Below are 13,635 nucleotides of genomic sequence, written 5' to 3' on the forward strand. Positions count from 1 at the left end.
TCTCGCATAAATTTCTTTGTTTCTGTTTTTGCTGTTTCTAGAGGGAAAGCAAAGCAAAGCAAAGGGAAAGGGAAAGGGAAAGGGATTCTCCTGTGACACGTGTCGTGATATTCCCCCATATCTCGTTCATCTGAATATCCCTTTTGTCTGGCCGGGCACAAAAATAAAGGAATATTCCCACCATCCTCCTCCTTTAGCTTTCCCATTCCACGATGACCATATTCAATCTGTGTTCAAAACAAAAACCGAGGTGAAGAAGCCTGAAAACTATGTAACACTACAGGACTTGGTGCTAGCTCAACACCCTGTCTTTGGTTTTGTTGTCTATTCATATCATCGATCATTTATTGATCCTCGACTCAAATCTGCTTTGTTAGAAAGCTAGCTGCAGAGGACTCAACTTCTAGCGCACTTGCTTTCTGCCCTAGTCTGTTTTCGCCCTTCTTACTCGATCTAACAAGTTCTTTAACAACTTATTTATGCATCAAAGTTTCCAATTAGTTTCAGCTCACATGGCCAGAAAGTATGAATCCCCCAATCGTATATTTCTTTTCACAAACCTATGGACAACTACTTTTATGTAAAGCCTTAGCCCATTTGATTAAGGACCACTATTCTTTCCACACAAAATTTCCCTCCAACGTTTAACTTTTCCAAATACGTACAGACTCTCACATTAAAGTTCATAATCCCATTTCTCCTTCCTCTCTTGTAAGAAGACAGGAAAAATAATACAGAACCTCATATAATTGTTAAGTAATGTATCTACTAATCAAAAAGTGTTCATGCAACCTTTTAAAGAGTAAAGATGGAATAATTGATAGCACATAAGAGGAATTACCTTGTTAAAGTACTCCAGCCACAATTTTTTCTAATGATCCAAACAGTTTAAGTTTCAATAAAATCATGATCCTAAACAATCATCCAATTTCACTATTTACTCATCACCACGTTTTCTTGAAAAATTGTTTTTTTTTTTTTTTGTGTGTGTTAATTAGATTTTAATTTGATAGACATATGTGACTAATTTTGCTTCGGCATAGTCTTTTTATTTTTTATGATCGAGGTCATTGTGTATTCCTTTCCATTTCACTTTTTAATGAGAGACTTTGAGTGTATTTTTTTAATATTTTTTATGGGAGATTATTTCGAAGAAATTATCTAATATTATATTTATACAAACATATATATATATATAATCTTTTTATGCTAAGGATTTCCTTGAACACTTTTCTATCACATATCCACATCTTGACCGTTCAGTTTTTAGGTCTTAATGTATAAATCACTTATGCAAATTTTCAGCCAAATTGATGATCGTTAAGATATCGAACTAGATTAAATCAAGGAACGAACCGAATCTGTTCAACTTAAACCGTTTGTGTTCATAATTATAAATCGCAGTTTTGAATGCCTTAATGATTATCAATTTGGCTGAAAATTTGTAGAGATGATCTACTCATATATATCTAAAAACTAAACGGTTAAGATGTGGATATGCGATCGAAAAGTGAGTTTATTCAAAGAAATCATTGGATTTTAAAATCTAAGGAGGTCATATATATATATATATATATATATATATATATATCCTAATTTTTAGACATAACACAATCCAGAAAGAAAAAACTACTATATAAAGTTACACTAAATAAAAAATAAAAGTCTGCATTACTTGGTATATGAAAGAAATGTGACAAAGATCAATCAAGATCTAGTCTTTCAAGCCTTGGTATGACCAATAACAAAGTTTTGAATAGGAATACGAACTAATATTAGATTCTATTCTACTCTATCGATCATCGAATTTATCTAAATCCACTTTCAGGAAGTGATTGTATATGAAAGTTCAAAGTTGCATCAAGTTGTTTCAAATTGGAGGTTATAATCAGAAGAAACGAATGAGCTTTAGGAAGCATTATATGAAATATTCTTGATCAACTTTGCGGAAAGCCCATGAAAGCTACATTTAGGGGCTGTAAGGTTTGTCAAATAGAATCACGATGAACTAAAAAAAAAATTGATGCATGAGAGAAACAGATTGTTCTGCTAAATTCTCTACTCACTAATTAGGATATATATATATATTCCTTACTTTGGCATCAGAATTTCATTATTTTATGGATCAATGACTGCAAGCTGTGCTGAGATCTATCATCTGAATTATTTGGATACTTCATACTTATCTTAACCAAAAGTTGTGCTGTGTTGAAAATTAGCTTCTTGAATATTGTACAATGAGAGGAGTACTTGGAGAATTTCTATTTTTTCCTTAAACGACTGTGCTATCAAATTGGTATTTATATATATATTCTCATGCATGATTCAAAATACTTTAGTTGAATGCCAACATCCTATAATAAATTTTAAGTCTTGACCAAATATTTCAAGAATGAGTGCATGTGGCATCTGAAACAGAAGAGGGTGGAGTATGGAATTAGAATCACTTTGGTCGGCCTCTTAGGAAAAGATATCAACTACTATGTTATTATCACAAATGAAAAGGCACATTTAAGCTAGAGTGTCAATGAAGACACGAGCATGGTATAAGAAAGTCTCAAAGTGTTAAAACTTTGTAAATATCCGAGTCTATGAAGTTCAAATTACTTGATCTCAACGTCGGAATCGATGTCTCACTACCGATACCAAGTTTCACGTTTGATGTAGTACTTATACCTGAAATTATGATCAGGAATTGCTCTATCAACCGCCCTGAAGTATTCTACTTGTATACGAGTTCAACACCTTCCTGCAACTCAATGCATTAGGCGAGATCCTTTTGTTCATAATTACTAATTGCAAATGTACAAAATAAAAAAGAGCAAGTCAATATTCAGAAACTTTCATCCTAAATGTGAAATACGAAAGCGTAATATCATTTCCAGATCAACACATTTCCAAGTCAGCAGTCCAAGTGGTGGTGGTGTTTCCAAATGGCATAATTGATAATTGTAATGGCTTGTGCCTCTTCTTAGAGTAGTATAAATAGCTGTTCATATTTCATTGTAATTGACTTTTCCTCTATGAGAATTTTCATACTCCCCTAACAAACTCCATTTCCTCTCTAGCAAAAGCTTCGATTCCTGAAGATTCTTCTTCTTTCTTTGTGATTCGTTTCTATATTTACTTAAGGTCTGAGTAATAACCACAGTCACTTAAGGTATGCCTTAGGAAAATACTGCTACAAATGAAAACCATGAGAAGATATAGAAAAGGCAGCGGTGTTCATCTAATTAAATAATAAACTATGCTCAAGCCTCAATCACCCTTGAATATAATTTAAGGTATAAAAACAAAACAACTCAACAGACTCTACCATTGGATATAAGTCTAATGATAATTTAGCATAATTTCTTTGGTCAGTTACTAACCAAGTTAACATTACTCGATAGAAAATATGCCAGGTCGCATCTCTGGAAGTTAAAAAATAGCCGCATGGGCGTTAAAAGCCCAATTGAATGTAGCCCAATACATTTGATTATAGCCCAAGGCAATTCCCCAGAAAAACGGTTAGTTTGACGATAATGCCCTTCCCGCTTTATCTGGGATTAACGAATGAATGACCAACCATATATGATAGCTTTGCTCTGTTTCTCTTCACTCATGGCTTCTTTACCTTACAGCACCATTCCAAACACACACCTCTCTTCATCCAAACACTCCATACCCATAGAAAACCAAAAACCATCACAAGCCCATTTCCCAAAGCTTCAAGAAAATGCAACCCAGAATCAAACTGATCTGTCCAAATCCTACTTCAATCAGATGTCCAAGCAGAGCCAAATTCAAGAAGCCGTGGACTTGCTCATCCATATGGACCTCAACAGCCTCCACATGGGGCCCGAAATCTACGGCCAGCTGCTTCAGGCGTGTGTCTACGAGCGAGCTCTTCAAACTGGAAAGCAAATCCACGCCCGGATTATCAAGAAAGGTGAGCTGTTTTCAACAAATGAGTACATTGAAACTAAACTAGTGATCTTTTACGCAAAATGCGATGATGGGAAAGCTTCGAATCGTTTGTTTAGAAGGGTGAGATTGAAAAATGTGTATTCTTGGGCTGCAATTGTTGGATTGAATTGTAGATTGGGTTTTTACAAAGACGCCTTGCTAGGGTTTATGGAAATGCATGAAGATGGGTTGTTTCCGGATAATTTTGTGGTTCCGAATGTGCTGAAGGCTTGCGGGGCGATGGAGTGGATTGGAGTTGGGAAAGCAGTTCATGGATATGTGGTCAAGATGGGTTGTAATGGGTGTGTGTTTGTTGCTAGCAGTCTTGTAGATATGTATGGAAAATGTGGGGTTGTGGATGATGCGAGGAAGGTGTTTGATGAAATGGTTGGGAGAAATGTGATCACATGGAATTCGATGCTGGTGAGTTATGTGCAAAATGGATTGAATGAGGATGCTATCAAGGTGTTTTGTGATATGAGGGAGCAAGGCGTTGAACCCACTCATGTGACTGTGTCTGGCTTTCTTTCGGCTTCGGCTAATTTAGGTGCGCTAGAAGAAGGTAAGCAAGTGCATGCATTAGCAGTTGTGAGTGGACTTGAACTGAATACCATTTTGGGGAGTTCTATTATTAACTTTTATTCCAAGGTTGGTTTGATTGAGGATGCTGAAATAGTTTTTAGTAGGATGAATGAGAAAGATGTGGTTACATGGAATTTGCTCATATCTGGGTATTTGCAAATTGGGGATGTTGATAAAGGTCTTGATATGTGCCGCTTAATGAGACTAGAAAACTTGAGGTTTGACTCGGTGACTCTTGCATCCCTTATGTCTGCTTTTGCAGATACACGAAATTTGAAATTTGGCAAGGAGGCGCACTGTTATTGTATAAGGAACAACCTTGAGGGTGATGTGGTTGTTTCAAGTAGTATAGTAGACCTGTATGCCAAATGTGAGAAAATTGATTACGCAAGACGAGCTTTCGAATCTGCAACAACTAGAGATCTTGTACTGTGGAACACGCTGTTGGCGGCTTATGCAGGATTGGGACATAGTGGTGAGGCATTCAAATTGTTCTATCAGATGCAACTGGAAAGTGTGCCTCCAAATGTGATGACTTGGAACTCTCTGATATTTGGTTTTTTGAAAAATAGTCAGGTCAATGAGGCTCAAGATATGTTCCTGCAGATGCAGTCCCTTGGTGTCGAGCCAAACCTGGTCACTTGGACTACTATGATCTCTGGTCTGGCGGAGAATGGGTTTGGCCATGAAGCAATTCAGGCCTTCCATCAAATGCAAGAAGCGGGAATCAAACCCAATGTTGTGAGTATCATTTGTGTACTTAAGGCTTGCATAGAAATGGCATCATTACAGAATGGAAGAGTTATACATGGGTATTTGATTAGGCATTACCTCTACCTTTCGATCCCAATTGCAACATCTTTAGTGGATATGTATGCTAAATGTGGTAATGTAGAAGAAGCAAAGAGAGTGTTTGATATGGTGTCAGACAAGGAGTTACCTATCTATAATGCAATGATCTCCAGTTACGCATTACATGGTCAAGCTGTGGAAGCTCTTGCACTATACCGGAGTTTAAAGGAAGAAGGCTTACAACCCGACAGTGTAACCTTTACTAATGCCTTATATGCATGTAGCCATGCCAGTCTGGTGACTGAAGGTTTGGAGCTTTTGGATGACTTGTTAATTGTTATCCAATCAAACTATAAATCCAAGTATTGAGCACTATGGTTGTGTGGTTAATCTTCTTTCTCGCTGTGGCAATGTGGATGAAGCTTTTAGGCTTATCGTCGCGATGCCTTATGAGCCTGATGCGCAGATATTGGGATCATTACTTGCAGCTTGTGGAGAACAGAATAACATAGAACTAGAGGAGTATTTGTCCGATCAATTACTGAAATTAGAGCCAGAGAATTCTGGAAACTATGTAGCGATTTCAAATGTATATGCAGTTGCAGGAAGATGGGATGAGGTAAAGAAAGTGAGGCAGTTAATGAAAGAAAAGGGCCTGAGAAAGATTCCTGGATGCAGCTGGATTCAAATTGGAGAAGAAATCCATGCGTTTGTTGCTGGTGACAAATCACACCCAGAAACTGAGCAAATCTATATGACATTGGAATTGTTGGAATAGAAATGGGTTTTACTGGATGCTTTCCTTCATTATACTCATAGCTCTAGATGATTTCTGTTCACGAATTATAATTAATAAATTCTGTGGTGGAACATATATGTTCACGAGTTATTATCTATATAGGAAATGCAATGCTTAATTGTGTATCCCACAAAAGATCAAGCTATTATTCTGGCGGGCTGCTCATAATTCTACCTCGTGCACAGACTTTGTTCAAAAGAAAAATTGCTTCCGAGGCATCAGCTATTCAAGTCTTTTGGGACTGCCCAAGAGCAAAAAGTGTTTGGAAGCTTTCTTTCTTAAGTGAGGTATGTAAAACATGGAAAGAACCATCCTTTCTTGATTTGTTTTCTCATGTCAATTCCACAGCCATTGGAAGTGAGTCGAAGGCTTTAGAGAAACCGAAATTTAAATAGGCATGGTGAGCGAATGCTGGGACCGGAAGAGCTTGTACAAGCTGCAAGAGATTGGCATTTACAGTACACCACATTTGGGGCTGCTAACAGTGCGTTGCCTATAGCTGCTGCTCAAGACGGAATGGATGCTTGGCAACCACCTACTGTGGACTGCCTAAACCTAAATTTTGATGGAGCAACAGATACTAAAAATGGGGCTAGTGGTTTGGGAGCTGTGTTCAGAGATCATCAAGGCAAATTAAGAGGTGCCTTGGCTGTTCCTCAAGTTTGTAACCTCCCTCCAAAGGCGGTGGAAGCATTGGCTTTGCTACATAGCATCAGGTTTGCAATTCATGCATGTTGGTTTTACTACGTTGGAAGTAGAGGGTGATACTTTGACAGTTTTAAATGCTCTGCATGATGATAGTGATGTTCTTAGTGTGGAGGGTCATCTCGTGGATGTAGTCAAACATTTAGTTAAGTCTTTTATAGATTGTAGTTGGCAATTTGTTAAGCGTGATTGCAACAAAATTACGCACCGCTTAGTAAAGGAAGCCTTGAAGTTAAGTCAACTTTTTCTTTGTTTGGAGTCGCGGACAAATTTGGCTCTATCAATGTGTTAGCATGAACTTTGAGTGAGAAGTCTAAATGGGCATGGTTTTTTTTCCGACTTTGTTGAGGATGGTGGAAAACTCTTGTAACTACTCTCATTGTAATCTTCGTCCATTAATGAACTATCCCACGAATTGTTGTTTGACATATGGACGGTTTAGGAATTCAAGTTGATTTTGTGGGTAGGTAATGTGTAGACTAAAGCCGTGAATTTGGTACTTAGCTTTCGAATTTCAATTGGGAACTGCATCCTAAGCCCCGGAATCCCAGGATGATTGTGATACAAAAAATAGAACCTTGATCCTTGATCATATGTCTACCAACAGGCAAAAAACAATTCGGCAAAATACCAAACACAGACATATACATGTATCTGATTATATTATTACACATGATAATTCATGGATTAGTAAGGTAGACCTTTTCTTTTTCTAGAGGACAGTTAAAAAAAGCCGTCTGTGTCACAAAATTAATGAGATAAAAAACAAGTGTGATTAAATTCAACTCTGAGATCATGACTATTGATTTGAATTTCTTCCCTGGCTATGAATTAGTGTCTGTCAATTAAATCTATAGATTGAATGATTAATAGAGCTGACCTTATCCTAATCGTTTTTTTTTCCTTTTTTTGATAAGAAAATACTGCAAATAGTCAAATACAAATTAAAGTTCTTAGAGCGGCCCGGCTCTAATCGGTCAAACAAAAAGACTTTAGAAGCTTACCTTGTTCTATTTGTTATGAGCTGAAAATCTGAAATCTTCCTTGACTTGGAGCACCACTACTTCCAAATTCGAAAACTTGCAAGTTACAACCGTAGTTTTCAAAATTTCAAAACTTGAACTTAGAAGACAAGAAACTGATCAGAACTGTATATACACAGATACTGGTCAATCATACCTTACCATCCCATCCCCACTTCTCCTTTGTCTTTATTTTCATCTTCCCCCCTTGTCGGGGATGAGTAATTGAGTGATGAAATTAGGTTACCAATTGGTTTTTCCTCTCTTACATTAAGGTTTACTGTAATGATAGACGAAAATTATTCAGTTGTCAATGGTGAAATTCTACCAGTGAGTCAACCACCGATATAATATCGATCTAGAAAAACCCCTAGGGTTTAGGCTCTACTGCTAGTAAGTATTGGGTGAAGATACGTTGGGAAGAAATGGAGTAGTACTAAATTGAAGTAATATATACATGTTATTATGTGATTAGGTTAACTATACATGGAAAACTTGGATAATCACAAGGTTTAGGAAACCCAGCCAAGCGTTACTTGCTTAACTGCAAAGAGAGACAGCTTTATCAAATTGAATGGACTCATGGACCACAAAATAATGTTTGTCCAAGAGGCCATGGACCAAGCTTTTTCAGTGTCACCATTATCATTGATTTTTCAAGTTTCCACTCTTTTTTCTTTTGTGGGATGTGGTGTGAAGGACAATCTTCCTGAAGATTAATCACACTACCCCCCGTACCCCCAATTTCATTCCATATTAGATTCATCATGTCAAATTTCTGTTTGGTACTCAAAAGTTTTAGAAAATAAATGTCGTGCGGATATAACGAATAAACATAATATCGATACGTTCAGAGAAAAAAATTATTATTATTCTGATAATGAACAACGATAAAATCGAAATCGTATGTGTCTTAATTCTTAACTCTTTGTTTGTTACATAAGTTATCCTCAGATTCCACACCAACAGAACTACACAAGCACATAAATCTATGAAGCATCTACATCAAAAGTCTCAACAAGAAAAAAGTGATTAAATTAGTGATGTAAAGTCAATTTCATGGTCCACATTCATACTCAACAATGTGCTATGTTTATAACTCCATATCTACCTACAGACACTAATCCTATACAAATTAGACATCTCTTTTCTAAAATCTTCAGAATTTTGACTAGTCTCTTGGTACGAAACCTCTAATTCGTAACTGCAATGTGCTTGAATGACGCACAAGAGAATAAAAATTAGCCCTATTTGTGAAATATCAGGGTTGAAATTGATAAATCCTAAATGACCCTTGAAATCCAAAACTAATCACTATAGTCAAAAACACAATTTCATTAGCATTAACATGAGTCCGATACTTTTAGTTCTAGTAGTATCATTATTCGTAAGTAGAAGATTCAGAGTTCAACCGTGAAGATTCTCTTATGCACCGATAATATAAGTAATTCAGAACCTATAAGGTGATCTCAATATTTAATATTTATAATTAATATTTTTTTTAATAATTAAAAAATACACTTAATATTATCTAACCGTTTATTCATATTAATGCAAGTGCAGGTCGGTATTCTAGATCTATTTAATACGGGATTAATTAGTCACTATAGTGAGTGCTTAATATTAAGGGCGCGAAAGGAGGACGTTTCCAGAGGAAGATGAAAAAGACGAAAGGAGATATTTTAAAGAATAAAGTGTGGGGACGGTGGTCGCGTAGATCAACGGCTGACATCACATCTGGGTCAAAGGCTCTCTCTCTCTCTCTCTCTTTTCTTTTCTGACGAAAAGAAAACACAGAGCCTAAAAAAGCCGGTCAAGCAATCCAGGCTGTTGAGCTGTTCCACACCCCACCCTATTATTCCTGCACTTACCCCGATAACGCAAACCGGACAAATCCTCTCCCACGTGGCGGCCTTTTGCTGTTCCAATTAGTTTACCCCCCCCACCCACATGGAGACCCAAAACCACCGTATACACTGCCGATCGCGGTGGTGCTTCCCAATCATGTGTACTTCGTGGACCTACGTACGGTGCTCAAATCACAGTCATCATCATTAAATGCAACTTCGAGACTTTGAGTGTTGCTCAAGACTCACCATTTGACGCAACAATTTGTTGATTAAGAAAATGTTACCGAATTTGTTCATTTGTTTGAATACAGATCAATACTCACTTTTGGGTTTTGAGCATGGTGAGAACTGTTATCGAGGGACGGGATGATCGAGCTTGGTTCACTAGAGTTGAACCTAAGAATTGGTCAAGAAGAATGTCGTTTTTTTTTTTTTGTGAGAATGAAAGAATGCCATTGTTGAACACCCATTTGGGAGTAAACTAATCAAAAGAACCAAGTAAAATAAGAAAACTCACAAGAAAAGCCATGTGTATGAGACACTGATTGTGAGAATTTATAAAGAGAACGAATTAAAAAACCCAATTCCAGCAAATATTGTCAAATTCCAATCAGACCATGGAACTCCCCCACCCTCCCAACATCATCAACAAATTAAAAAACCCTCCCACCTATAAAAATCATTGCAAAAATTAAAAAGAAAAAACCAAAATTAAAACTAAAAAAAAAAAAAAACAGATATTGGCACCAACCGAACCCATACCCACCTTCCATTTCCAATCCCTTTACATTTATCCCTTCTTTTTTAAGACTCTTTTAAGGTGTGGGTGTGACACTTGGTGGGGTCCTGGACCCTTGGGGAGGCGTATGACCGTCAGATCCCTTTGAGGGGTCATCCGACGACTGTCGTAACCCGTCGTCGGTTTCGGCCCGATTCATGTCCTCAATCATACGGACCACCTCCTGCATTCCGGGCCGTTGATCGGGGACCGTGGACACACAGGCCATGGCTATTTGCAAAAGCTGAACCATCTCCTCCTCAATGTTTTGGTACCTCATTAGCTCCACGTCGAACACCTCAGCGGTCCATTCCTCACGGACCACGGACTGGACCCACCTCGGTAGGTCAATTCCCTCTTCTCCCAAGGAAGCTTGATTGGGTGCTTTCCCAGTTAATAGCTCTAACAGCAACACCCCAAAGCTGTACACGTCGGACTTGAACGTGACCTTTCGGGTCTCCACCACCTCCGGAGCGCGGTAGCCCGCGACCCGGTTGGGCGGGGTGGAGGTCCCGAACAGTGGGTTCAGCCCGAAGTCTGAAACTGTTGCGTCGTGATCGGGTCGTAGCAGGATGTTGGACGACTTAATGTTGCCGTGGACCACTTTACCCGCCACGTGGAGGTGCGCTAAGCCTCTTGCGGCACTTAGCGCGATTCTCATCCGGTTGTCCCAGTCCAGTGGGGTGCGACCTGAGCCTCTACTCCCTGCAACCAAAAAAAGAAAAAAACAGTTCAGGCCACCATGGTTAGTTTCGTAACTTCACCTTCCACTCTTTTTTGGGCGTGAGAGTCACACTTTCTAAAAAGAACCTAAAGCTTAGAGCCAAAGTTAAAATGATGTCGGTCACCGGTGACCACCCTGGTAAATCATGGTCACCACCAGTTTTTTTTTTTTTTAAGGAACAAAAAAAACAATGAAACCGAAATAGCAGCTTTCCACACAAAGAATGTTGGTAAAGAAAACGGCAATGGAAATCAACTAAAATTCATAGTATTTCTGTTTTAATTCCGCCTAATATTCCTCTGGACGAATATATAAATACAGGGTCGGATAATTAAATATAACTATAATTGACAAATTTCAAGGCTGAAAATCTGAAACAGCTCAACCTCCACCATCAAAGAATATTATCCCAGAAAAAAAAAATTAAGGGATGCATTTACAATGAATGACCAAACCCTGAAGCACATTCATTCTTAGACATAAACTAACATAAAATCAAACCCAGAATTCAAAGCATTTCATTATTTTAATTTCAGCTCTAAATTTTTAAATATTGAAACGAAAAAAGAAGAAGATGTAATTAGAAATCGTACCGTGAAGAAGAACAGACAAGCTACCGGCGGTCATGTAATCGTAGACGAGGAGTTTCTCATCTTTAGAGAAGTAGAATGCCCTCAATGGAACCACATTTTCGTGCTTGATTTTACCCAGAACCTCCATTTGCATATCGAACTCTTTTTTGGTCACCACCACGTCTTTTAGCCTCTTCACCACCACCGTGGTGCCTTCTTCCAGCACCGCCTTGTACGACGTCCCGACGCTTCCTTTGCCCAGAACCTCCGCCGAGGCCCGCAACAAGTCTTCTAGGTCGAAGCTGTAAATCCCGCCGTTGAAGAAGACCAGCTTGTTCCTCTCCGCCTCGGTAGACGCGCCGGTGATGTCGTCCTTGGAGGAAGACGTTCCGGCCTCCGCCACGGCGACGGAGCGTGCCGCGGTGACGGGAGGTTTGGGAGACTTGGGGGAGTGTTGACGGCGGTGTTTTCTGAGGCAGAGCAGGAGAATCAGAAGTAAAAGGCAGAAACCCAAAATGGAACCCACTACGATGGCGATAATGGCGGCGGTGGAGAGCTTTTTGGACTTCTTGTGGGCTGGGACTATCGGCGGAGTCACGGGCGCCGGTGCGGGTGATGGGAAAAAGGGATTACACGACCGCAATGGGCCGCCGCATAGATCTAAGTTTCCGGTGAATGCGGAACTTGGGAACTTGGCTAGGCTCGCAGGGATCGAGCCATTGAGCTTGTTGTTTGAAACGTTGAAGCTCTGCAATTTACCAGATGAGATGCTGGGCAAAGCGCCGGAAAACTCATTGTTTTGTAGAAAAAGTCCGGTCAGCTGCGTGAGATTGTTGACCGCAAAAGGGATTGAGCCGGTGAAGTTGTTAGAGCTGAGATCGAGCCGGTTCAGCCTCGCCAAGAGAGTCAAAGCGGGCGGAAACGCGCCGGACAACTCATTATCTTGGAGGTAGAGATTCCGAAGCACTGTCATGTTGGCGAAATCGGGCGGCACTGAACCGGTGAGCTTATTGGAGCGAAGACTGAGAACTCGGAGCTGACTCAGCCGGCCGAGCGTGTTGGGTGGAATAGGACCCACAAGCCCAACACCGGGAAGGTGAAGTGATTGCACATACGACTGATTCCCATCGCACCTCACTCCCACCCAGCTGCAGGCCGAGACCGAATTGTTCCACTGGACCCGGTTCGCGTGTGGCGTCTGATTTATGAACGCGAGCAAGGCTTGCTTGTCCTGCGTCGGCTCCGAATTGACCCGCCCGCCGCAACCCAGGAGCAGAAACGTAGCCAAAAACCCAACCACGCATCTAAATCTTACACTCATGTCTCTCTCTCTCTCTCTCTCTCTCTCTATGTATCTTCAAAAACACAAAAAATGTGGGGGTTCTAGGGACTTAATTTTTTTCCCCCTAGCTATAAAGGGGCGGGTTTCTCACGGCGGTTTTGGATGAAACAGATGATTTTCCGGCGAAATCCCATGAGAGAGCGATGGGGAGTAGAGAGTGAGGTGGGTGGTGGTGACTTGTGAGGGGGAGAGAGAGAGGAGTGCTTTGTAAGAGACAAGGTTTGAAGGTATCACGAGGCCAATGGAGAAAAAGTGAGGAAACAATAAAGCTGAGGGAAAACAGAAGCAGTAGTAAGCTGGCAGTAGTGGAAACGTTTTATTATTAATTTATTGTCGTATTTAATTAAAATCAAAGAAACTACAAAAATAACGTCCTTTGATTTTGTCTACAAGAGACTAGAACCCCCGTTTAGGCGCGTGGGTTGTGCCACACTCACTCGCCTTCTGGCAACAGCCGGAGAATATTGGGGTTGGGCTTTTGGCCTGCGTGAATCCAAGTCCGGTGGATGACAGCTCAAACA

At 39.8% G+C, this 13,635-nt stretch overlaps 2 protein-coding genes across 2 annotated transcripts; one reads left to right on the top strand and one right to left on the bottom strand.

The window, feature by feature from the left end:
- The first annotated feature begins 3,572 nt into the window (after window positions 1-3,572).
- LOC112185868 (pentatricopeptide repeat-containing protein At5g55740, chloroplastic-like) lies at window positions 3,573-7,248 on the top strand. The gene is given in 2 exon segments (XM_024324187.2): window positions 3,573-5,649; window positions 5,651-7,248. Coding segments are annotated over 2 exon segments (2,526 nt in total). The 5' UTR covers window position 3,573; the 3' UTR covers window positions 6,101-7,248.
- Window positions 7,249-10,228: 2,980 nt separating this feature from the next.
- LOC112188480 (probable inactive receptor kinase At2g26730) lies at window positions 10,229-13,409 on the bottom strand. Its single transcript, XM_024327602.2, has 2 exons — window positions 11,794-13,409; window positions 10,229-11,181 (listed from the first exon to the last, which is right to left on the bottom strand). Exons 1-2 carry the CDS (start codon window positions 13,091-13,093, stop codon window positions 10,514-10,516), a joined length of 1,968 nt encoding a protein of 655 aa, XP_024183370.1. The 5' UTR covers window positions 13,094-13,409; the 3' UTR covers window positions 10,229-10,513.
- Between the last annotated feature and the right edge of the window lie 226 nt (window positions 13,410-13,635).

This window comes from Rosa chinensis, chromosome 2 (genome assembly GCF_002994745.2).
Source record: "Rosa chinensis cultivar Old Blush chromosome 2, RchiOBHm-V2, whole genome shotgun sequence".
In the NCBI taxonomy this organism is placed as follows: domain Eukaryota; kingdom Viridiplantae; phylum Streptophyta; class Magnoliopsida; order Rosales; family Rosaceae; genus Rosa; species Rosa chinensis.